Source organism: Notolepis coatsorum (assembly GCF_963971535.1).
Source record: "Notolepis coatsorum genome assembly, chromosome: 5".
Taxonomy (NCBI): Eukaryota; Metazoa; Chordata; class Actinopteri; order Aulopiformes; family Paralepididae; genus Notolepis; species Notolepis coatsorum.
The window spans coordinates 97215188-97242591 of NC_140169.1; the positions used below are offsets into that span (position 1 = coordinate 97215188).

At 43.1% G+C, this 27404-nt stretch overlaps 1 protein-coding gene across 1 annotated transcript in view; it reads left to right on the forward strand.

The window, feature by feature from the left end:
• LOC311228054 (solute carrier family 22 member 2-like) overlaps positions 1-27404 on the forward strand; it is a gene marked incomplete at its 5' end in the record, with an annotated part of 129335 nt that overhangs the window by 69623 nt on the left and 32308 nt on the right. The window contains 6 exons of the mRNA XM_084313956.1: positions 1092-1246; positions 7908-8076; positions 9186-9300; positions 13018-13121; positions 22552-22766; positions 23241-23349. Coding sequence (XP_084170082.1) covers positions 1092-1246; positions 7908-8076; positions 9186-9300; positions 13018-13121; positions 22552-22766; positions 23241-23349 — 867 coding nt within the window. The remainder of the gene's footprint in view (positions 1-1091; positions 1247-7907; positions 8077-9185; positions 9301-13017; positions 13122-22551; positions 22767-23240; positions 23350-27404) is intronic.

The following is a 27404-nucleotide window of genomic DNA, read 5'->3' on the forward strand; positions in this document are numbered from 1 at the left end:
GGCTCAGGAAGCCCATTTTATAGTAAATGTTTTATTTTCCTTTTACTTTGTGACAACTTATTTTAACTGGTTATGTATGTGTTCTGGGCCCCTTTGATTGTGTCGGAGGGTCACAGGCTCGGGGTGGGGGGGGGGCCCTTGGTTCCGGCCCTCGGCGGGTTGGGGTGTTAAAGAGGCATGATGCTCTGACTCGCTGGGGTGCCGGACTCAGGGCTCTCGAGGGTTGGGGATCGTGGCTGCGATGGTTGGTGAGGGAGGGGGCTTGGGGTGTTAAAAGTATAATCTGTCTAATTTATTGTCTAATCATTGTTGTGTTAGTTCGTTGATGTTTTTGGATGTCTTTTTATGTATTATTGTTATTATTGTGTTGTGAGTTGTGTTGTTTCATGTTTGAAAATTGAAAATAAAAAAGATTTGATCAAAAAAAAAACAAGACAAGCGTCATTTGACAAGCCGTTCGGACAAGTGACCGCGTCCGGTTGTGAATCGGTCCTGAACTGACCAGTCACCACTGATGGCGAAAATTATTGATCACCGTTGTAGCCAAGGAGCGTCTGCTCCGAAAGCGATCCCATACGGGCACTGACAGTGGGGAAGGTGACACAGGAAGACGAATAAGTGCATTGTTTTGACTAGAGCATCGAAATGAATGGCAGCGGACGGCCATTTTGGAAAATCATGCCGACTTTTTACTGGTACACACATTACAAAAACCTTTATAAAACATTCATTTTCTGTGGGAATTTAAAAACAAGCATCTGGCAACTAGTAAAAAGAAATGTGAGTACACAAAACTTTTACTTCAGTATGTTCAAACCTCTGTTACTCTATTTCATTATCACTCAACGTGATTTTCCTTTATTCTGTAAGAAACGTCATAATGTTACCTTTCAAAAGAGACCAGACTCATGCATTGCTATAAGTATAAAGTATAATCAATCCCAAATTACTTTGGGTATGCAATCGTCAGAAAAGAGCCCTATTTTTGCCCGATGCTTAAGAGGTTAAGGACTAGCGAGTCTAGGCATCCGTGGTTGTTACAATATGAACTCTCTTCTGCCTTCTAACCGTCTCATATCTTCTGTTATCAGGTTTGGTAGGAAGATGAGTTTCCTGGTGTCCAGTCTGTTGAATGGCATCGCAGGGATCCTGGTGGCCGTGGCTCCTAACTACGTCTCTCTGCTGGTGTTCAGAACCTTCTTGGGGTTTGGAGTGAAAGGAGGCTGGGTATCTGGATACATACTGAGTAATGACAACAAATTCATTGATAGCACCTCCACATTGTCTGTCAATCCCAGTTCAGTTAAACTAATATTTATTTTTTTACATTTATTTAAAGGTATTATAGATAACATTCAGCGACTAGATGACGCACTAGAGCACCAGCATGTCATTTATCGAATCAGGTGCATTCCACATGGGGAAATGGGAAGTGCCTGCAACATGCAAACACATTCTTTTTTTAATGATGAATTAATTATTTAATTAATAATGAATACGTTTTTGGAGGGGAAAGCAACACCTTTCTTCTGCACCTTTCTAAAAGCTCTATGGATGTATAATTATAAATATTTATATTTATATATTATAATAATAATAAAAAGCTGCATACATTTTTGGGCTTGGGCTATGACCTCTGCCAGTGGGTCTTGGACTTCCTGACTGGCAGACCCCAGGTGGTGAGAGCAGGCAACTGCACCTCCTCATCCATCACCCTCAACATAGGGGCCCCCCAGGGCTGTGTTCTGAGTCCCCTCCTCTACTCCCTGTACACACACGACTGTGTGGCTCAGCGGAGTAGCAATACAATCGTCAAATTTGCTGACGACACAGTGGTGGTGGGCCTGATCTCTGCCAACGACGAGAGGGCCTACCTGGAAGAGGTCAAGGTCCTGGCGGGATGGTGCCAGGAAAACAGCCTCTCCCTGAACGTCAGCAAAACAAAGGAGATGATTGTGGACTTCAGGAGGTCGGGGGTCAAGGACTACAGCCCCCTCAGCATCGACGGGGCACCGGTTGAGAGAGTCAACAGCTTTAAGTACCTCGGAGCCTACATATCCGAGGACTTGACATGGACCACACACATTAACAGTGTTGTGAAGAAGGCACGACAACGCCTCTACTTCCTCAGGCGCCTAAGGAAGTTCCAAGTCAGCCAGAAGATCCTTAAGAACTTCTACTCATGTACAATAGAGAGCATCTTGACCGGCAACATCACCTCCTGGTTTGGGAATAGCACTGCACAAGACCAAAGCAGACTACAAAGAGTGACACGTTCAGCCGAACGCACAATTGGAGGGGGGCTCCCCACCCTCCAGAACATTTACTACAAGCGTTGCAAGGGCAAGGCTAAGAGAATCATTAAAGACTCCAGTCACCCGAACTACTGCCTCTTTGAACTGCTGCCGTCAGGCAAGCGATACAGGAGTCTCAAGGCGAGCACAGAAAGACTCAGAAGAAGCTTCTATCCCCAGGCCATCAGGCTGCTAAACGAACAATGAATGAACACTACACAACAACAACCACCAAACGCACATAGCACACACATCCACACGCACACACTCACTTTAAACAAACACACTGTAGCACCCACTCCACACACTTATAGCACACACCCACTTTAAACAAACACACTGTAGCACCCACTCCCCACACTTTATATTTATGGATGAAGGATTGCACTACAACTCGTACACCTTACTGTAAATTGTACCTAAAATTGTACCTCATCCCATTTCTGCTTTGCACTAGATAGTACTGTACATTAGTACACTGCATAGTATTGTGTATTGTATATTATATGGTAACTCAGAACATTGTACATATGTCTATACCGAACACTGTGACCTCATTTTCTTCTTCTAAATTCATGCTATATTATGTTATTATGTTATTTGATACTATCTTGTCTAGCACAGTCTCTGGAGCGTAACAGTAAGAAGCATTTTGTATGAAAGTATTCTGTACTTCTGTATGACAACTATTAAAGAACTTGAACTTGAACTTTTTATCACAGTGCACCTTTACCAATTTAAGTAAAACCCAGCCAAACCGCCAATCATCTCTTAACCCTTTCACTGCCACACTACAGAAGGTTAACCCTTTACTATCACATTACCGTCGGGAGCAGGCACGTGCACACATAGAGGCCAAGGGGTGCTTGAGCACCTGCCTTTTTGAGCCTAATCAAAAAAGTGCCCTTTTAAAAAAAAAATTAAAATAAAAAATTGTTACGCATATAGACTGCCCTTCCAACTGAAAAATGTCGGGATAGAATCAAAATATTAGGTAAAGAGAGAAAGATGCCCCGTATTCCATTGCAGTTTGCACGGCCTCCTCAGCGTGCTTCTCTGCGGACCTATATATTTTATGCATAGCGTGGGTGGTGATGATGATGATGATAGAAACCGCTGTGGCGCATACAGTTGAATGCTGGTATTACACTCATTGAGGGACACGAAGAAGTCAAGTCCGATGGGATTTGGGAATCTCAAATACAAATCGGGATTGGAATAAAAAATGCATTTATATTGAACAATATAGAATATACAGCACTTCTTGGGGTCTGTAGGGTAAGCACTTATTCCCTCCCCCCTGAACATTTATGGAGATGTATGGGCCTTTTAACACTTTGGATGCCACGCCCGAGATTTCTCGGGTTTACCCCCCGACCGTTGAATGCCCATCACGAGATTTCTCGTTAAAAAAAAAAAAAAAATATTATTAGCGTTCTGAAATCATATTGCATCAAGCCGCCGGCGCTCAGATGTAAAAAAAAAGCGCCCCCTATCGTCTCCCAGATGGTAAATCCCCCTTTTGGATTGGACTCAATGAAAGTGAATGGGAGAACGGATTTCTGACTCCACATTTGACTTCTCACTGATGTAACCGGTGTCTACCAGAGTTCATTCTGGAACCTTGGTGCCACGGCGAATATGTGTTATACTGTTACACCGAATGGTGATCAGGAATTGGAATATACCATTTGGATACCATCTGATGTCAGGTAAGGAATCTATGTTATCAGTCTTAGGATAATCAGACTCGTTTCCATGGAGATATAAACGTTTCCACTATATGTGATATTGCTGTTTCACTGTAAAAGCCATCAGGAAATAAGAGCAGCGATTATCAGCGCGCGGCACAAGCGTGCGTGCGAACACATATACTATCGATCATATAGCGTTTATTTGAAAACGATTCATAAATAGGCCGACAAATGACAACGTTCTGGAATATTCCAGTAAAAGACAATTATCATCATAGGGTTGTTTTTTCCACGAAAACGAGTGATTTTCAAAATGCTATCAAGCGGAAATGAAGAGATAAAAAAACAATCTGCCTTGACAATGTTGACTGGAAAATGAGTCTTTGATAAGCGACGGGCAGATTAGACACATAGCCATAATTTAAAACATAGATTAGGCGATATTAAGTTAACATTGGAGTGGGTTTGGGCATCAAGGGGGTAAAAAGGAAAACACGGCGTGGCATCCAAAGTGTTAAGTCAGTGATAAAAGTGTCTTTCAAGGATAAGTGAGCTCCTGCACTGATTATTATAGTTCAATATTCAATATTTGATCACCAAAACCCCCCAAAAAGCATAAAAAGGGGGCCCCCCGCCCCGAAAAGGGCCCTTAAAAATTGCACTTGCGCGCTACGCGCGCTCGGTTAATATATACACACAAGTGTAGTGCCCTTTTCAGCCTTTGAGCACCTGCCCCTCTAAAGTCCTGTGCACGTCCATGGTCGGTAGTGTGATAGTAAAGGGTTAACCTTCTGTGTATTGTCGCAGTGAAAGGGTTAACCGTTTGGTAGTGCGGCAGTGAAAGGGTTAATACACTATGTACAACCCCCTCAGTTCTCCCCAAATGTCCTGGTTGCCCAAAATATGAACATCCTCAATCCTCAATATGAACTTCCTCACTCTCTGTCAACACCACCATTGCTTACCCATATATGGACTTCATCTGACCTAAAGGCGGTTTCTAGAGGGAAGACAAGCTATAAAGGTCACTGTGACACATATTTATCTACTTCTGTTCTCAAATAGGATGTGGTTAAGCTCCTGTGTGTTGCTGGTGAATATGTAGCTTAGTTTCTGACAACTATCAGACACATTTGTATTCCATTTATTTCCATGGATTGAATGAATTATGGTCATGGCTTGTTAGCCAGCTCTGAGAGCTAAGTGGATTGCTCTGCTGGCTGGCTAGCTGTTTCAGTGAAATCATCAGCGCTGATTCCTCGTGTGATGTCAGCGAAATCATTAGCTCTGATTGTTCTGCTTTTGTTGGGACAGTCATAAAGCTGATGCTGTCCTAGACGCGTCTATTTTTTTACCAACGGATTTCCAGTTCCGCGTTCGCATTCTGCGACCTGATTGGCCACTGACGTTTCTGGTGCGATCTGATTGGCCACCTCTCTGATTGGTTTAGCTCCGAAGGGCTCTGGGATAGAAATGTCCGCCTTGTACATATATATTCTCTGCTTCGAAGTGGTTATGCTTTGGCCCTCTGTGTCGAAGTGGGTTATGCTTAGAGTTTGGAATCAGGGCTGGTGTTCAAGTTCAAGTTTCAAGTTTCTTTAATAGTTGTCATACAGAAGTACAGAATACTTTTATACAAAATGCTTTTTTCTGTTATGCTCCAGAGACTGTGCTAGACAAAGGATAAGTATGAAATAAAATAGTATAGCAGGTAAAAATAGAAGTAAAAAATAGAAGTCACGTACATAGACACAGTGTTCAGTATATACATATGTACAATGTTCAATGCAGAATAGAAGTAACTGAGTTACCATACAATATACAATATACTATGCAATATACTAATATACAATTTACAGTAAGGTGTACTGAGGTATGGGTTGTATAGTGCAAATCCTTTACCAATAAATATAAAGTGTGTTTAGGTGTTCTAAAGTGTGGACAGTGGGTGCTGCAGTGTGTTGTTTGTTTAAAGTGAGTGTGTGCGTGTGGATGTGTGTGTTGTGAGTGCATTTGATGGTTGTTGCATAGTGTTATTGTTCGTTGAGCAACCTGATGGCCTGGGGATAGAAGCTTCTTCTGAGTCTTTCTGTGCTTGTCATGAGACTCCGGTATCGCTTGCCTGACCGCAGCAGTTCAAAGAGGCAGTTGTTTGGGTGGCTGGAGTCCTTGATAATTCTCTTAGCCTTACCCCTGCACCGCTTGTTGTAAATATTCTGGAGAGTGGGAAGCCCCCCTCCAATTGTGCGTTCGGCTGAACGTGCCACTCTCTGTAGTCTGCTACGGTCTTGTGCGGTGCTATTCCCAAACCAGGAGGTGATATTGCCAGTCAGGATGCTCTCTATTGTACATGAGTAGAAGTTCTTAAGGATCTTCTGACTGACTTGGAACTTCCTTAGGCGCCTGAGGAAGTAGAGGCGTTGTCGTGCCTTCTTCACAACACTGTCAATGTGTGTGGTCCATGTCAAGTCCTCGGATATGTGGGCTCCGAGGTACTTAAAACTGTTCACTCTCTCAACCGGTGCCCCGTCAATGCTGAGGGGGCTGTAGTCCCTGACCCCCGACCTCCTAAAGTCCACAATCATCTTGTTTTGCTGATGTTCAGGGAGAGGCTGTTCTCCTGGCACCATCCCGCCAGGACCTTGACCTCTTCCAGGTAGGCCCTCTCGTCGTTTGCAGAGATCAGGCCCACCACTACTGTGTCGTCAGCAAATTTGATGATTGTGTTGTTGTTCCGCTGAGCCACACAGTCATGCTACTTTATTTTATTTCATACTTATCTTGTCTAGCACAGACTCTGGAGCGTAACAGTAAGAAGCATTTTGTATAAAAGTATTCTGTACTTCTGTATGACAACTATTAAAGAAACTTGAAACTTGTACAGGGAGTAGAGGAGGGGACTCAGAACACAGCCCTGCTCTCACCACCTGGGGTCTGCCCGTCAGGAAGTCCAAGACCCACTGGCAGAGGTCATAGTTCAAGCCCAGGTCCCTGAGTTTGGCTATGAGTTTGGAGGGGACTATGGTATTGAATGCTGAGCTGTAGTCGATGAATAGCATTCTCACATAGTTCCCCTGCCTCTTGTCCAGGTGTGATGCTGCTGTGTGCAGCACATGGGCTATGGCGTCCTCCGTGGACCTGTTGGGGCGGTATGCAAATTGCAGGGGGTCCAGGTTGATGGGGAGGGAGGAGCAGATGTAGCCCTTTACTAGCTTCTCAAAGCACTTCATGGCTATCGTCCTGCTCTAAGACAAACTCTAACCTTAACCAACTTCGAAAGAGTGCCTAAGCTTAAGTGAAAGAAACAGGCGTCACACGATTGGACCACCAGCGATGGACCACCAGCCCTGATTCCAAACTCTAAGCATAACCCACTTCGAAAGAGGGCCAAAGCATAACCACTTCGAAGCAGAGAATATATATGTACAAGGCGGACATTTCTATCCCAGAGCCCTTCGGAGCTAAACCAATCAGAGAGGGTCTTCGCTGTACGCGAGCTAGCCAATCAGAGAGTGTCTTCGCAAACTGCGGCTACGAAAAAAATCACGCGTCCTAGACGGCTTCAGCTAAAAAATACTACTACTACTTCTACTACTACTACTACTACTACTCTACTGCTACTGCTACTGCTACTACTGCTGCTGCTGCTGCTGCTGCTGCTACTACTACTACTACTACTACTACTACTACTACTACTACTACTACTACTACTACTACAATTAATGATATGACTGCTACTAGTACTACTACTTTTAATAATAAGAATAATAATAAGAATACTAGTATTAATAACAATAATAATAATGATAATTCCTCCAATACATTGTAATGAGTAGTGATCAATAAAAATAGGGCTTTTTATCAATCAAATAAATACAATCCAAATGTAGTATTTACCATGTTACTGGTTGTGTTCCAGTGTCAGAGATAGTGGGCGTGGAGTACAGGCGGACGGTGGGCATCGTGTACCAGATGTTCTTCAGTGTAGGAGTGCTCATCCTGCCTCTCCTGGCCTACTACATCACACACTGGCGCTGGTTGCAGGTGGCCTTCTCAGCACCCTACCCCCTCTTCCTCGCATACTACTGGTGAGACATGCAACCTATTTGGGAAGACCTTGGCACCCAGGTGGAAGAGGCTGTCATATTTGCTAGTGAAATCTTTGCTCTCTGGAAACGGAGATTACTACATATAGAGGACCGCTTGGTGCAAAGAAACGACTGGATAGAGTTGATCAGCCTTTGACTCCATACTTCAAATGTTGGACCTTTTAATAATATTCATACAAATATCTTTCTATTCGAATACTAACAGATCACACATGCTGATCGAAAAAAGGAAGGTACTGGATCATCTTTCAAAAAAATATTGAATAGGGTGCAAGAAAATTCAATCATGTTTCAATAGAAATGTGTCTTCTTCAGAGTGAGATCACATGCTGACCAGAGTAGGGGAGACACAGGAGAGAAGGTTCTTTATTGAGACAGTAGGAAAGCTGAGAGAGAAAGACAGAGTAGAGGAGACACAGGAGAGAAATTGAGACAGTAGGAAAGCTGAGAGAGAAAGACAGAGTAGAGGAGACACAGGAGAGAAGGTTCTTTATTGAGACAGTAGGAAAGCTGAGAGAGAAAGACAGAGTAGAGGAGACACAGGAGAGAAGGTTCTTTATTGAGACAGTAGGAAAGCTGAGAGAGAAAGACAGAGTAGAGGAGACACAGGAGAGAAGGTTCTTTATTGAGACAGTAGGAAAGCTGAGAGAGAAAGACAGAGTAGAGGAGACACAGGAGAGAAGGTTCTTTATTGAGACAGTAGGAAAGCTGAGAGAGAAAGACAGAGTAGAGGAGACACAGGAGAGAAGGTTCTTTATTGAGACAGTAGAAAGGCTGAGATGGAGACACATTATAGGAGAGACACAGGAGAGAAGGTTCTTTATTGAGACAGTAGAAAGGCTGAAATGGAGACAGGGTAGAGGAGACACAGGAGAGAAGGTTCTAGAATCTAGTGGGATCTGATCCCATAGGCCAGCAAGGGGGTACATGTGGTTCCAGAGGTGTAGGTTTGAACCACTACACTATCTGGGGACAGAAAACAAGAAGGTTCTCTCTGTCTGATATGTGCAGATGTCTTGGTGTAAATTGTAATTTAGAGTTTACCTGCATATTTTGAGTAGTAATTTCAGAGTAATTCTGACTCCTAGGATGATCCCAGAGTCCCCTCGGTGGCTCCTCTCTCAGAACAAGTCATCAGCAGCCATGAAGATCACTGAGGCCATAGCCAAGGAGAACAAGAAGACTCTCTCCAACAACCTTGAAGTATATATATATATCTATATATATACTTTTCTTTATATATAAATCTGTTTATTGATTTTCTTTTTAATAATCTACATACTTTATAAAAATATTTATGAAAATTAAACATATACACCCACAACACTCCCACTCTCTCCCATTCTACCACCACCTACTGTTTCAGTTCAACACCCCCCCCCCCCAATCCAGGGACACATACTCCCCTCACACTTTTAAAACATGAAGAGTAAATAATAAGTAATACGAGTAATATTAAGCACAAAATAATTATACATTTATTAATAATACTGTAGTACGAACAAACAACGTCCAAACACCTAGATTATTCTCAAAAGCAGTAACAAAAGAGGCCAGCAAGAAGGTGCAAAACATGTTGTTTTAATCCAGTAAAAAGGCCTTTAACACACTCTGTGCCAAACACGGCTTTTTACGTGTTTGGTGCCGACGGTTCAGTGCCATAAACGCAAAAAGTCGTTTTTGGATCGTTTGATCTTTTTACTTTGATCCCCGCTCTACACAGTTGCCCAGAGCGATCTGCATCATTTAGGCACGTCCCGACACATTGGAACTGCATTCTGATCGACTATCACCAGGTGGCAGTATCGTCCTGTGTCTGAACTGCATGGGGCTCTGGGCTGATAGTCAGCTTCACTTTCAGTTTCTCCTCGCGAGTGGCCCCTCCTTCTCCTGGGACAGAAATTCACAGTCCTCGCCTCGGGATTCCGTTGCATAAGCGTATTTGACCATCGAAATGTGTATAGACATATACACTGGTAATCGCGATGGCGATGCGATGACTTGGAATTATTCTTTTGGAATACCTTCTGGCTAACGTAAGGTACATTTTATGTCTATTTTACCTAATCTGAAATGTGTTTTTCTAACGATCACACGATCACGTTCTGTGTTTCAACGGATGAAAACCATGCTCAGCAAACGCGATCATAGTTTTGAGTTAAAACTACCCCCCCCCCCCCCCCCCCCCCCCCCATGATGATTTTGTGATGATTGATACATACAAGTCATATACCTTTGATATGGGAGTATTCAGGGTTTCAGGGGATCAGCCAGAACGGTTTGGGCTTATTGCACATAGCGTGTTTTATCTCGCGATCTATGAAAAAAGACTGTATTATCTTGGAAATGCACGATGTTTAGCGTGTAATAAACTATAAACTACAGTGTGTGGAAACAAACTATTATTCCCATGCTGGACTACAAGTAATGTTTGTCGAAATGGGCCACACAGTGTCTCTACAGCTATAATACAGAACACAAACACAGCTTCGCAAACATAGTGCAACGACCACGGAAACTACTAGAAAGGCTGGCATTCTAAAGGTATATTAACCAAACAGCGCAGCACTCAAAGTGTTAATAACTAGTCTTGAACAACTTTCTTGTTTCTTTTGATAACCCTGAACCAAAGAGTGCTTCATTCAGCATTAGTATCTTCACAAACTTGCCCAAATATAGCACCTCCTACCTATGAGCAATAAGCAACATGTTAAAACACACTGCTGCTGACTCACAGTGGCTACTATTACTAAAGCATTACATCACGCGCAGGAGTGCGTTATGATAATTAGAGCATGCCTAGGGGTGGTCGTTAGACCCCCCTAGGCATGCTCTAATTCTCATAACGCACGACTGCGCGTGGTGTAATGGATTTTATACAATTGGCGCATTCATCCAACCTTATTGCTATACAATAAACACACATTAATTGAAGATGTATTGACAAAACCATCCGCAGAAAAAGTAGCTAAAAAAAAAATAAAAGAGAAGCTGCCTCTGTGTGGAAGCAGCTCAGAGATGCGCTGTTTCAAGGCAAGAATGAACTGAGTGTGTGTTATTGGTTTGATTGATTGATTGATTGATTGATTAAAAATGTTATTACAGATAGACAGTGCTTACATCTTTATACAATTGCCGAATTCATCCAACCTTATTGCTATACAATAAACACACATTAATTCAAGCATAATGGAGATTTATTCACAAAACCATCTGCAGAAAAAGTAGGTTAAAAAAAGAGAAGAGAATTTGAGGCAACTTCTCTCTCTCTTTTTTTAACCTACTTTCTATAGAAGCATCTAAGAATGAAGCTATGAATGAAGTTATGCTTAGAGTTTGGAATCAGGGCTGGTGGTCTATAGCCCTGCTCTAAAGATAAACTCTAAGCATAACCGACTTCGAAAGAGGGCCTAAGCATAACCAGTTCGAAACAAGGCGGACATTAATAACATTTTCAATCAATCAATCAATCATTCCAATAACACACGCTCACTTCATTCTTAGATGGCATGCACCTCCGAGTTGCTTCACAGCATGCCGTCTAACAGTGAAGTGAGCGTGTGTCATTGGATTGATTGATTGATTGCTTGAAATTTTTATTAACAGTGAAATGAGTGTCCTTTTGACTAATGGCATCTAACAACAGACTTCCCACGATTTAGATTTTGTTCCACAATGAGTCATGGCCAACCAATTACATAATCCAACATTGTGTAAGCAACTAACACATTCCACGTGACAGAATCGTTTTTGAATGAGTCGTTATGACGCTATCAACACATCCATTTGTAAAGATTATTGTCCGCCATCTTGATTTCATTTCTAAAAACTCGAACTGGCGGAGTGATTGTAATTCGGTTGTGGGCGGGTTCTGGGATCACGAGCGTGTGTTATGAGAAATAACCACGTCTAACTTGACTGTTTCAGCCAATCAGAATCAAGAAATTTGCATGCCATTGTATAAATAGACTTAGACAGTGACATAGTGTTTGATGTTTTAGTTCCATGCTCGTACTCACTGAATATTAAATTAGTATGAAAGTATATGTGCAGGTTAACAGTGTTTTCACCCATATTAGATACATATTTAAACAACTCTTGAATTTACTTTCTTTTTAAACCATTATAACATGTAGCGGTTGCCCTCGTTTTGTTTACAGTTACATGCTGGTTAAAATAAATAGTTGAAAACACAGATGTATTACCCTTGAAGAATATGTTGTACAGAACTTGTAAGTCGCTTTGGATAAAAGTGTCAGCTAAATGACTAAATGTAAATGTGAATGTAAACCTCAAAATTAAAAGGGAATGAGGAGCCTGACACCTGAGACGAGAGGAATGGTGGTATTGACAGCAGAGGACGGGGACAGGAGTGGTTGCTACTAGCTTACTTGTAGAATGTAGATGACTGTAAAATAGACAGTTTGGGTTCTCAAATGAACACACATTTATTCTGCAAGCATAAACCCCTTGTACAGCATGGAGCTCCCGATACATTTCTACAGGTATACCTTGGATATCTAAATTATATAAGTAGCACTAGCCACACACTCGTAGCTCTGATGTAATAAAAAAAAGAAAAACTTGGATCTATTGAACACATTTTTGGCCTGAAACGGAACCACAATCGAACACACATGAGCAGTGGACATGTTCATATTTATCCACATCTGATATACCTGCATATAATCCTTTTTACCTACTCTTACTAGTATACCGCTGCCAGTATGACTTATATATATTCCAGTTTAATCACATTGTATATTGTTAATGCACTTTACTATTACATTCTGCTACTGTTACATTTTGTTTGCACTTTGGTTAGATGCTAAACTTATTTTTGTTGTACTTGCTGTATGATGATAATACATTTGTTTGTTTGTTGTCAAGTTGAAAGCATCTATTCTCTCTTGTTTCCAGACTCTGACACAAGAGGAAGGTGGAGACTCTCCCCGCGCCTCCATCATGGACCTGGTCAGAACACCCAAGATGAGGAAACACACCTTCATCCTCATGTTCAACTGGTCAGAGTGGCACTAGAACAGGTTCAACTAGTGAGACTGGCACCAGAACAGGTTCAACTGGTCAGACTGGCACAAGAACAGGTTAAACTAGTGAGACTGGCACTAGAACAAGTTCAAGTTCAAGTTTCTTTATTACAGAAATACAGAATACTTTTGCATGAAATGCTTCTTTCTGTTTTGCTCCTGAGAGTGTGCTAGATAAAATAACAAGATAGTGTAAAATAGTATAATATAAGTATAAAATAGAAAGTCAAGTACGTAAACAAGTGTAAACAAAACAAAAATGTTCAATATACATATACAGTATATGTACAGTCTAGGGCTGTCCCCGACTAAGGATTTGGATGGTCGACTATGATAGGCCAAAATTTGCTGTTAGTCGACTATTGGTCAACTAAAAAAATAAAAATAAAATAAAAGTATAATATATTTAAATTTTCTTAATTTTTTTATAAATTTTTTATCATTCCATTTGGGCTGTGGGGGGTGCTTACTGTAATGTCTGAAGGAGTCGACTGAATGCTTCTTGTCCTCTGCAAAAGCATGCAATTGGTCCACTGATGGATACAGCTATTTGTCTAGTCTGTGTGTTCATTAGATGGGTGAAATCCTCTTTCAGTGCATCTGTGCCTGTTTTCGTAGGCAGTTAGCCTCTGGTATGCGTGCCATTAGCGTTAGCCACGCTTCTAGGCCTCTTTTCTTTTGGAAAGAATGATAAAAAAAAATATATATATATATTTTTTTTATAATATTTTTTTTTTGTATTCGACTAAGAGGTTGGCAGTCGACTACGGCTCCTTTAGACCGATTAGTCGACTAATCGACTAATATGGGTCAGCCCTAGTACAGTCTATACTTCTGTACAGTCTATACAGTCAGCTACTATACAGTACAGTGTAGAATGGTGAGGTATAGCTTAGCTTGTGGTGCCACCTTGTGGTGGTGAGGTGCAATGAGGTGCATGGGATTGATGCCAATAAATATAAAGTGTGTGTTAGTGTCTAAACTGGGTAAAGTGGGTGCTACAGTGTGTTGTTTATTTAAAGTGAGTGTGTGTGTGTTGTGGGTGTATTTGATGTTCTGTTATTGTTCATTATTAACACTTTGAGTGCCAGGGACGCTTTTGTCGTTAGTTCATGCCGCCAGTTGAGTGCCGGCAACGCTATATAGCGTTTGTTTGTCGTATTTTTTTTTATTAGCGATTTGAATTCATATTTCATCAATCGAGTCTCACGCTAGTGTTGCACTCTCTCTGAGCACAATTGGGAAAATACCGCCCCCTATCGTCTCCCGGATGGTAATGCACGCATTGGAATGGACTCAATGAAAATGGATGAGAAAAATCCGGAATCCACATTTTACTTCTCAGGCAAGTAACCCGAGCCCATTGGACTCATTGTGGACCATCAGAACAGCGTGGATTATGTATTTCCAGCACCCAACGCTGAATCAATAAACGCGATCGATATTTGGAATGGCGATCAGGAATTGGAATAATCTTTTTGGATAACATCTGATCTGTGGTAAGGAATCTATTTTACCAGTCTTAGGGTTATCAGAGTTTTTTCCACAGATATATCAACGTGTGCCCTATGTGTGTGTGTGTGTCTGTGTGTGCGCGCTGATCAGGAAATGAGAGAATCGATATTTCAGCCCGCTTCTATAGCGTGCATAAGTACACATATACTATCGATAATCGAGCGTTTATTTGAAAACTATTCATAAATAGGCAGAAAAATGACAGTTTTTGTGTATGCCAGAATATTCCAGTAAAGGGCGTTTATCACGGAATCTATATATTTTCCTGAAAAACAAGGGCTTTTCAAAATGCTATAAAACGGAAATGAACCGATTAAAAAACAATCGGTTTCGACAATGTTGACTGCAAACAAGTCATTGATAAACGACGGGGCAGATTAGACACATAGCCATAATTTAAGACAGAGATTATGCGTTCACAACGCTATCATTGAAGTGGGTGCCGGCATTCAACCATGTTTTACCATGTTCACCAGTGGTAATCAAAGTGTTAATCATCCTGATGGCCTGGGCCCAGGAGTTCAAAACTTTTAATCCCTATTGATTGATTGATTGAACATTTTAATTAACAAATTGCAGAATGGGTACAGTACAGTACAGCTCAATACACACAATTGTTAACACTATCAGTGCCGGCCTTGTTTACCTTTTTACCCCCTTGAATGCCATCATCCACTTCAATGTTAGCGTTAAAAACGCATAATCTATGTTTTAAATTATGGCTATGCCCGTCGCTTATCAATGACTTGTTTGCAGTCAACATTGTCGAAACGGATTGTTTTTTAATCGGTTCATATCCTTTTTATAGCATTTCGAAAAGCTATCGTTCTCTCAAAAACTTCCGGAAAATTGAAAGATGCCCCTATAAACGGCATTTATTGGAATATTCTCGAATACACTAGACACGTTGTAATTTTTTCGGCCTATTTATGAATCGTTTTCAAATAAATGCTAGATTATCGATAGTATATGTGTACTTATGCACGCTATAGAGGCGGGCTGAAAAATATATTCTCATTTCCTCAAGATCACACACACACACACACACACACACACACACACACACACACACACACACACACACACACCACACACACACACACGGCACATGCTGATATCTCAGTGAATACAGCTCTGATTATCCTAAAACTGGTAACATAGACTCCTTACCTTAGATCAGATGTTCTCCAAAAAGATTATTCCAATTCCTGATCGCCATTCCAAATATCGATCGCGTTTATTGATTGATTATTGGTTGCTGTAAATATATATTCCACGTTGCTTTCCATTTCGTGATCACTTCCTTGTTCATCAGACGGCTTGCCAGCACAGTGGAGCCAGTTGGCTCCACCTCCACAGATCCAGCAGTATAATCGAATGGCCTGCAGTTACACAGGGATAGACGATAGGGGGCGGTATTTTCCCATCTGAGCTCCTAGAGGGAGCTGTACCAACGGGAGACTCGGTTGATGAAATATGAATTCAGATCGCTAATAAAAAAATCAAACGACAATACACGTCGTCGGCATTCAAAGTGTTAAGGGGATGCAGACCAGAGAAAGACTTTCGTCTTGTTTACATTAGGGTCCCCCATTTTCAATTCATAATGAGTTGAAATGAATTAATACAAATCTGATCCAATCAGATAGGGATTACAAGTTTTGAACTCCTGGGCCCTGGGGATAGAAGCTCCTTTTGAGTCTCTCTGTGCTTGCCATGAGACTCCGGTATCGCTTGCCTGACCGCAGCAGTTCAAAGAGGCAGTTGTTTGGGTGGCTGGGGTCTTTGATTATTCTCCTAGCCTTACCCATACAGCGCTTGTTGTAAATGTCTTGGAGAGTGGGAAGGCCCCCTCCAATTGTGCGTTCGGCTGAATGGGCCACTCTCTGTAGTCTGCTGCGGTCGTGTGCGGTGCTATTCCCAAACCAGGAGGTGATGTTACCAGTCAGGATGCTCTCTATTTTGCATGAGTAGAAGTTCTTGAGGATCTTCTGACTCACTTGGAACTTCCTTAGGCGCCTAAGGAAGTAAAGGCGTTGGGGCGGCTAAGTGGCGCAGTGGGCAAGGCGCTCGGCACTAACGCAGGAGATGCTGGGTTCGAGCCCAGCTCTCTGCGTTGCTTCCGGCTTGGCTGGTTGTTCATACTAATACAATTGGCAGTATTAGGGGGTGGGAAAGCCGGTGGGTGGGGATCGGACGTTGTGGACAGCGACTCCTACAGGTCAGGTTGGTGCGCCTGTACAGCAGAATCAGGAAAGTATCGGGGACAGCGTGAGCCTCCGACGTGCTACTCCTCGCCACTGAGAGATTGCGCTGTGCAGGTGAAAAGATGCGACGGCTGCCTCCTCATGTACCGGAGGGGACACGTGATGCAAGGCTTCGTCCACATTGCAGCCGACCAGTGGGAGGCATGGTCTAGCAACGTTCGAGACAGGGGAGGGAAGAATTAGATAATACGAAATTGGGATGGGAGAAAAAAATTGAAAAAAATGGGGAGAAAAAGTAGATCAAAAAAAGGAAGTAGAGGCGTTGTCGTGCCTTCTTGATAACACTGTCAATGTGTGTGGTCCATGTCAAGTCCTCGGATATGTGGACTCCGAGGTACTTAAAACTGTTCACTCTCTCAACCGGCTGTAGTCCCTGACCCCCAACCTCCTAAAGTCCACAATCATCTCCTTTGTTTTGCTGACGTTCAGGGAGAGGCTGTTCTCTTGACACCATCCCGCTAGAACCTTTACCTCTTCCAGGTAGGCCCTCTCAAGTCAAGTCAAGAGTTTTATTTGTCACGGCATACGAGTATACAATGAAATACGGGTGGTCTTGCCCGCAATGTGCATAATACAATAGTAATAATATATAATAGAATCCAATAGAACGACATTGTGCAATAAAACAAGTAAACAGAGTAGGGCATATCGGTATATGTACATGAGTTATTTACAGAGCATGGTAGGACATGCTAGGTCCTGTGGTAGTGCAATACACTGTTAGCTACGGATGAGGCACTGGGTCTTTATGTACATGCTATATTATACAATCTCAAGTTATACTATACTATTCTTAAAGTGACCTTTCCTTTTGTAAAGTGGCCATAAGTCCATGGCCATAAGTGGCCATAAGTGGCCATAAGTCTCTCGTCATTTGCAGAGATCAGGCCCACCACTACTGTGTCATCAGCAAATTTGATGATTGTGTTGTTGTTCCGCTGTGCCACACAGTCATGTGTGTACAGGGAGTAGAGGAGGGGACTCAGAACACAGCCCTGGGGGCCCGTATGTTGAGAGTGATGGATGAGGAGGTGCAGTTGCCTGCTCTCATCACCTGGGGTCTGCCCGTCAGGAAGTCCAAGACCCACTGGCAGAGGTCATAGTTCAAGCCCAGGTCCCTGAGCTTGACTATGAGTTTGGAGGGGACTATGGTATTGAATGCTGAGCTGTAGTCGATGAATAGCATTCTCACATAGTTCCCCTGCCTCTTGTCCAGGTGTGATGCTGCTGTGTGCAGCACATGGGCTATGGCATCCTCCGTGGACCTGTTGGGGCGATATGCAAATTGCAGGGGGTCCAGGTTGATGGGGAGGGAGGAACAGATGTAGCCCTTCACTAGCTTCTCAAAGCACTTCATGGCTATGGAGGTGAGAGCTACAGGGCGGTAGTCTTAGAGGCAAGCAGGCTTGGATTTTGGGATAATGGTGGACTTCTTCAGACAGGTGGGGATGACAGCCTGTTCTAATATACAGGTTAAACTATTGAGACTGGCACTAGAACAGGTTAAACTAGTGAGACTGGCACCTTTAGCACTAGAACAGGTTAAACTAGTGAGACTGGCACTAGAACAGGTCCAGCTGGTGTGGCAATTCCAGGTGTAGGGGTTGCAGAATAAAACAACAGACAGCCGAGTTGTGTTTCCCAAAATAATAGTTTCCTTTTATTAAAAATAAAAATAAAAAAACATTTCACTGTTCTTTTTACTCTCACTGACTTTAACTTATACTCCGACTGTCTGCCGTGCGGCTTCTCCGCTTACCGGTCTGTCTCCTCGCCCCTGATGTGAGAGAGTGAGCGTGTGTTCTTAGCCCCTATTTGCTAACTCTCCTCAACACGCGCATTGAGTTGTGATTGGCTAGCTGGTCTTGATGGCCTTCTAGCTGCAGGTGCGCCTGGAAGTGGAAGCCCAAATATGGGCAGAGCCTAGCCATTGGGCCGTTACGTAGCGCCCTTCAATTGGCCCAGTGGCCATACTTTTGCCATACTGGTCAGACTGTCACTAGAACAACAGGTTAAACGAATGAGACTGTCACTAGAACAGGTTCAACGAATGAGACTGTCACTAGAACAGGTTCAACTAATGAGACTGTCACTAGAACAGGTTCAACTAATGAGACTGTCACTAGAACAGGTTCAACTAATGAGACTGTCACTAGAACAGGTTCAACTAATGAGACTGGCACTAGAACAGGTTCAACTAATGAGACTGGCACTAGAACAGGTTCAACTAATGAGACTGTCACTAGAACAGGTTCAACTAATGAGACTGGCACTAGAACAGGTTCAACTAATGAGACTGGCACTAGAACAGGTTCAACTAATGAGACTGTCACTAGAACAGGTTCAACTAATGAGACTGTCACTAGAACAGGTTCAACTAATGAGACTGGCACTAGAACAGGTTCAACTAATGAGACTGTCACTAGAACAGGTTCAACTAATGAGACTGTCACTAGAACAGGTTCAACTAATGAGACTGTCACTAGAACAGGTTCAACTAATGAGACTGTCACTAGAACAGGTTCAACTAATGAGACTGTCACTAGAACAGGTTCAACTAATGAGACTGGCACTAGAACAGGTTCAACTAATGAGACTGTCACTAGAACAGGTTCAACTAATGAGATTGGCACTAGAACAGGTTCAACTAATGAGACTGTCACTAGAACAGGTTCAACTAATGAGACTGTCACTAGAACAGGTTCAACTAATGAGACTGTCACTAGAACAGGTTCAACTAATGAGACTGGCACTAGAACAGGTTCAACTAATGAGACTGTCACTAGAACAGGTTCAACTAATGAGACTGTCACTAGAACAGGTTCAACTAATGAGACTGTCACTAGAACAGGTTCAACTAATCAGAGTGTCACTAGAACAGGTTCAACTAATGAGACTGTCACTAGAACAGGTTCAACTAATGAGACTGTCACTAGAACAGGTTCAACTAATCAGAGTGTCACTAGAACAGGTTCAACTAATGAGACTGTCACTAGAAAATATCCCACTTCCAACCTCCAGTTAAAGGTGATTTATACAACAGGTAGTTACAACCACGCGTTCTAAACAGTGAGTATATTCATGATATATCACCATGAATATACCACTGCGCTGGCTTTAGAATGTTGTAGAAAGTTTCAACTGCCATTCATCAAACGGAAACTGTGTCAACATGACCTACTCCACAGACAACGTAACGTTTGATTTAACGTACCCGTTAACCATAAACGAGGACAGGCCTACATCTACCGGAACTGTCCAAGGTGCTGATGACATTCTCCGACTTTCACTTGCATTAGACTAATATGTCATTAGTTTGCGTTGCCAAGCTTGTTGATAGCCTACTCCATTTGAAATTCCAAGTGCACTGAAATCGATATAAAAGACCCTAGACTTGTCTGTATTCATCCTATATTTTTCTCGACAGTGCAACCTGCTGTATAAAAGCAATAATACACTCGGAAGCCTGTGGTATGTCGAATATTTCCAGGGCTGTGAAACAAACAGACACTTTACTGAAGGAAAATCAGGACTACAAGAACAAGACGGTTAGGTGACAGCCTGGCTGACTAAACCCAGACTGCTAACAGAGGTGACAGCCTGGCTGAATACACTCAGACTGCTAACAGAGAGGTGACAGCCTGGCTGACTACACTCAGACTGCTAACAGAGAGGTGACAGCCTGGCTGACTACACTCAGACTGCTAACAGAGGTGACAGCCCGGCTGACTACACTCAGACTGCTAACAGAGAGGTGACAGCCTGGCTGACTACACTCAGACTGCTAACAGAGAGGTGACAGCCCGGCTGAATACACTGCTAACAGAGAGGTGACAGCCTGGCTGACTACACTCAGAATTCACATTTACATCATGTATCTCTTGGTTCCACCTGTATAGGTTCACCAGTGCTGTGGTCTCTTGTCCTTTATAGGTTCACCAGTGCTGTGGTCTCTTGTCCTTTATAGGTTCACCAGTGCTGTGGTCTCTTGTCCTTTATAGGTTCACTAGTGCTGTGATCTCTTGTCCTTTATAGGTTCACCAGTGCTGTGGTCTCTTGTCCTTTATAGGTTCACCAGTGCTGTGGTCTCTTGTCCTTTATAGGTTCACCAGTGCTGTGGTCTCTTGTCCTTTATAGGTTCACAGTGCTGTGGTCTCTTGTCCTTTATAGGTTCACCAGTGCTGTGGTCTCTTGTCCTTTATAGGTTCACCAGTGCTGTGGTCTCTTGTCCTTTATAGGTTCACCAGTGCTGTGGTCTCTTGTCCTTTATAGGTTCACCAGTGCTGTGGTCTCTTGTCCTTTATAGGTTCACTAGTGCTGTGATCTCTTATCCTTTATAGCAGGGGTGCCCAACCTTTTTTGAACCAAGATCTACTTTTTAATTTACCACCTAGCCGAGAGCTACCAGCCAAAATGTGACCTACTCTCGGCTAGTATTAGTATTAATAGTATTAGTAATACCCATTCAATATGCACATGACAGAACATATGTTCTGTCATGTGCATATTGAATGGGTATATAATATAATATGATATTTTCAACTTTGTCAGTGCTGTAAAGTTTAAACCTTTTTAAATCTTAGACAAACAAAACACTTTGCTTTCATGAAATATTGTAAGCCGTCATTTGAGGCTTTATAAAAGCAGCATAATGAACACAAATCTGTCAGTGCCGAGTCCGACCTCATCTTAAATAACAAACAGCATTGCTTGTTGTAGTTAACAAAGAGAGGCAGAGTTGATTTTGCCACAATTTTTTATTATTATTTTTTTTTTTTTTTTTTTTATCGTTTTATTTTTTATAATCGAATTTTATTAATCAATATCTACTTGCAATCAGCCCGCAATCTACCTGTCGATCGCGGTCGACTGGTTGGGCACCACTGCTTTATAGGTTCACTAGTGGTGTGGTCTCTTATCCTTTATAGGTACACCAGTGCTGTGATCTTTTGTCCTTTATAGGTTCACTAGTGCTGTGATCTCTTATCCTTAATAGGTTCACAATCACCAGTGCTGTGATCTCTTGTCCTTTATAGGCTCACCAGTGCTGTGATCTTTTGTCCTTTATAGGTTCACTAGTGCTGTGATCTCTTATCCTTAATAGGTTCACAATCACCAGTGCTGTGATCTCTTGTCCTTTATAGGTTCACCAGTGCTGTGATCTCCTGTCCTTTATAGGTTCACCAGTGCTGTGGTCTCTTGTCCTATATTTAATTTCAACCTTTATTTAAAATCGTAAGCTTCTGGGGTTTCCCTCATTTACAGAAACGACGATTGTACAAATGTAAACAGTACATAATAGAAAGCACAAACACAAAAGAGTAATATTTTTTTTTTTAAGAATTAGAAAATCAGCTAAAACAGTCACACAATGGTCTGCAATCATATGTTTATACATACCAGGAAAGGGGAGAACCTCCAACTCAAGAGTTGGAGGACATGCCATGAGTTAGAGAGGCATCAAAGGAAAAGGCTGATTTCCCTAGATCAGAAAAAACTTGAGGGACCCTAAGAACCATCCAGTCATTAGATCGAGTTGAATAGATTCCAATATTCCAATCTAGCAGTGAAGAGATATAAACAGGTTCATCACATCAACTGCTGTGGTTTCTTGTCTTTTATAGGTTCACCACTGCTGTGGTATACTTGGGTCTCATCATGAGGACAGGGATCCTGGGGGGAAATGTTTACGTTGACTTCCTGATTCCTGCTCTGGTTGAGTTCCCTGCTGCCTTCCTCATCCTCTTCACTATCGATCGCATTGGCCGACGGTTGCCCTTTGCCACCGCCAACATCGTAGCTGGAGCTTCCTGCTTCATCACAGCTTTCATTCCTGAGAGTGAGCAGAGTAAACACCCATCCCTGAAACACACTGGCCAAACCAGTTATTAAAGAAAGATTTCCGCAGGACCCACAGTGGGATGCTCAACATAATGACCAAGTGAGGATTCTAGTGCAGGGTCATGCTGAGGTAAGTATCAATCAGAGTTAAAAGCAATGTGTTGGATAAAATTACCTGTGAGCTGTTTAATGCCCCTTGGACTGGGCTGCAGCCCATCTGGTTTATAGAGGTCAAATCTTGTCCAAAAAGTTGATAGAGATGACCTTGGTGCTTAATGTACACATGTCTCCACTCAAAACGACCACAGTGCACCGTCTCTCTTTGTTATAGACTGTCTCTGGTGAAACACAGGCCAACATTGTTAGCGGACATTTCACATGTTCATTCTAACCTTGTCCAGATAATTCCATTCTATTCTCAGTGTGTATTCTGGACAGTTCTATAAGTGTCTTATAGCCTCTGTGTGTCCAGGTATACCCTGGCTGAAGACAGCGGTGGCCTGCGTCGGTCGGCTGGGCATCACCATGGCCTTTGAGATGGTGGTGTTTGTCAACATTGAACTGTACCCGACCTTCATCAGGTGAGGTATTTCCTGTTATAGTAGAAGATGGAAACCTTTTTAGGAATTCCAAAAAACGAACCCTGTTTTTCAGACTTGACAATAACTGCCTGTGCGGCTTTGGAACTCACAAAATGTGTTATTTGTTGTAAGTGTATTGTGACGAGCCTGGTGGTGTTCAGACTCGTCACGGTTCAAAAACAAACAAATTCAACTGTCCACACAAACGCAATTTCAATCAATAAAATATATTTATTGAATAAGGCAGAATATAGTCTGATGGGCAATTAGAGTAGTGGTAATACAGTCCATGGTCAAAAACACAAAACAGGCTCTCGTACAAAAAAGGGATTGTTCAATACTTTGTCTTCCGGTCCAGGGTCAGTACACAAGAGGGTTTCTCAGTACACAATGAACACCTTCTCGCCTTCATGAAGCGGCTGGGAGGGAGGGGGGGAGTTCGCACTCAAGGACGGAGCGAGGACGGAGCAGAGCACCCGTTCCTAATGAGAAGACACCCTAAAAGTGCACCATCATCGTCTTTGGCAGGTTGAATTTCTTCAGCTGCCACAGGAAGTACATCCTCTGCTGTGCTTTCTTGATGAGGGAGCTGATGAGGGAGCTGATGTCATGGGAGATGATTGTTCCCAAGAAGCAGAAAGACTCCACAGTGTCAACTGGGGAGTCACACAGGGTGATGGGGTTGAGTGGGGCTGGGGTCCTTCTGTAGTCCACAACCATTTCCAGTGTCTTGAGAGCGTTGAACTCCAGATTGTTCTGGCTGCACCAGGTCACCAGATGGTCAATCTCCCACCTGTAGGCGGACTCATCCCCACCAGACATGAGTCCAATGAGGGTGGTGTCATCCGCGAACTTCAGGAGCTTGACCGACTGGTGACTGGAGGTGCAGCTGTTAGTATACAAGGAGAAGAGAAGAGGGGAAAGAACTCAGCCTTGGGGGGGAACCTGTGCTGATGGTCTGGGAGTCTGAGGTGTGTTTTCCCAGTCTCACTTGCTGCTTCCTGTCAGACAGGAAGTCTGTGATCCACCTGCAGGTGGAGTCGGGCATGCTCGGCTGGGAGAGCTTGTCCTTGTAGCAGGGACGGGATGACTGTATTAAAAGCAGAGCTGAAATCCACAAACAGGATCCTGGCATAGGTTCCTGCAGGTGCTGGAGGACAAAGTGGAGTGCCATGTTGACAGCATTGTATACAGACCTGTTGGCTCTGTAGGCGAACTGCAGGGGGTCCAGGAGAGGGTCTGTGATGGATTTAAGGTGTGTAAGCACAAGGCGCTCAAAAGACTTCATCACCACAGAGGTCAGGGTGACGGGTCTGTAGTAATTTAGTCCACTGGGCCTTGGCTTTTTGGGGACAGGGATTATGGTGGATGTTTTAAAGCAGGCTGGCACGTGGCATCTCCAGTGAGATGTTAAAGATGTCTGTGAACACCGGAGACAGCTGGTCGGCACAATGCTTCAGGTTGGTTGGAGAGAGAGTCCGGTCCCACTGCTTTTCTGGGTTTTTGTCTCTTTACATCTCTCTCCAGAATGGTGAGAGGTGGTGGGGGAGGGGGGGACTCAGAGGTGGGGGACTGTGTGGGGGCTGATGGGGAGGAGGTGTAGCTAGCAGACGGAGCTGCTGAGAGGTGTCGTGATTGGGGTGGGGGGGATGTTGACAGGACTGTTCCATTGTCTTTCAAAGTGACAGTAGAACTCATTCAATTTGTTGGCTAGACGAGGGCCGTCAAGTGGGGAGACTTGAGGCCCAGTCCACACGATCACAGGTATTTTTGACACCGACTGGTTTAAACCCTGCACCGAGTGACATCATATACATGTAGTACAATGCCAAAGCAGTAGGTGGCGATGTAGTTCAAACATGAAGGCCATTTCAACCAACCAGAAGGGTTTAGGGTTAATACCGGAAACTGACCTGAAGCCTGGAACACAAACATCCCTCCTTGCTCACAGCCAAACAATTCTACAGTTTGCAGCTAGAACAACGTGCAATAAACAAAAAAGGATACATTCACTGTGTTCTGCCTCATTTGTTGATGAAACAACCAACATCGACACAATTTACCACCAAGAGTGGAGTTTAGTCTCACAAAAAGATCGCCAATTTTGTTAGCTTACATGCTAACGTAATAATGTAGTAACATTAGGGCTAGTAGTAGAATTAATGGATGTAAACGTTATTTAACACAGTGCAGATGGGTACAATACAATACGGCTCAATACAAACAATTGTTAAGGGGATGCAGACTGTTGTAGTTTGGACTGGGTTCCTTATAACAATAACTTGACAACACGTGAGCTTAGTTTAGCCGCAGCTACAGGTTTACTCTGGTCAGGTCAGGAATGCGACAACAGACATCAGTCGATCACAACTCTCTTCAACACAAACGATACGTTTCGAACAAAAGTTTGTTACAATAATTTTCATATAACGCTACTTGGGACGCGTCTATGCCAAACGCAACGCAGTTCGGTTTCCGGGTTCCTCTTATTGGCCGCGACGCCCACGTGACACGCGCTAGCACACCCCCTTATCCACCGCTGCCGCTACAGCTCGCATGTGTGTTGCAGCGCGCGCGGCAGAGCGGCTTTGACGCTCGCTTCCTGAGTCAAGAAACGCGCTGTTGGTAACACCACCCACTTCAATGACAGAGCTCTCTTGTTTAATAATATTGTCGCGCCGCCACTCTGAGTCAAGAAACGCAGTCATCTTAATATGCTGCTTATGCAGTTATCAGCTGTATTTGGCATAGACGCCTGAGTCAAGAAACGCTATTGTCGCGCCGCCACTCTGAGTCAAGAAACGCAGTCATCTTAATATGCTGCTTATGCAGTTATCAGCTAGCTGACTAAATGTAAATCTTATGCAATGCCAGTCAAGAAACGACCGCCTCAGCAGCATCACGCATCAACTGTAATGTGGAGTGGACTTAAACATATTTACAATTAGCATTTTATAAAGTAGAACTGTAATGTTTACTTTCTCAGTCAGCGCTAAGTGCAGCATCCCTTTTCACATCAAAACATGTAAAATATTTAAACAACCATTAAGCAGTGTTGGGCGCGTTACTCAGGAAGCATAGGAGTTGTGGAAAGCAGGATGAGAGAGCGTAGATTTCAGTGTGTATCATTTAATCATTTATCATTTAACATTTGAAAGGTATACGCACGTGTGGCATCGCGACAATATTATTAAACAGCAGCAAAGCGAAAGTCTCAGGAAGCGAGCGTCAAGTCCATGCCGCTCTGCCGCGTGCGTGTCAACACACAGTCGAGCGTCAACACACAGGCGAGCTGTAGCGGCAGCGGTGGATAAGGGGGCGTGCTAACGCGGCCAATCAGAGGAACCCGGAAACCGAACTGCGTTGCGTTTGGCATAGACGCACTTGGGACAGCTCTGCTGTAAACACTGGTGTAGCTGGCTCTGCTCTAATCTCTCTACCCCGCGTTCGGTTGCTAACTTGCTATTGTTTGCGACAGTCTGCCGCAAACATGGGAAAGAATTGCAACAGCTCTGCCGTAAACACTGGAAATAACCTTGGTTACTATCAGGCATGCGTTCGTCATGGGACGGGGTTGCACTCCGTGCAGGCCCAGGGTAAGATAAGTACTCGTGTGGTATATTCAAATCAATATCTAAGGTGATTTGCTGTACAATGAGATTGCTATCTGGAAAAGGAAGAAGGTCATAATGATACAAATGGTCTTTCTCTACTGATAGAGAAATAAACTGTGCAGGCCAGGCAAAGAAGGAACTATGGTTCAAAAACTCATAATTTATTTTGCCTCTGGGCTCAGAGTGAATTAGAAGGTTGCTTTTTACATACAAGGATTATTCAGAGTACATTAACACATGTTGTACAAAGGATTAATAAGGTTTGCACATCAAACCCAGTCTGTACCTAAAACAGTCATGTTAACATCAATGAAAATAGAGAATCTTTACTGAGCATTTACACATGAGTAAACCTGGTTTCAGCACTAAACTTTAAACAACATTGGTTTCTCCCATGATTTACTCACATGAAAATCAGCAGTCTCTGGTGGGAGCGGTTGA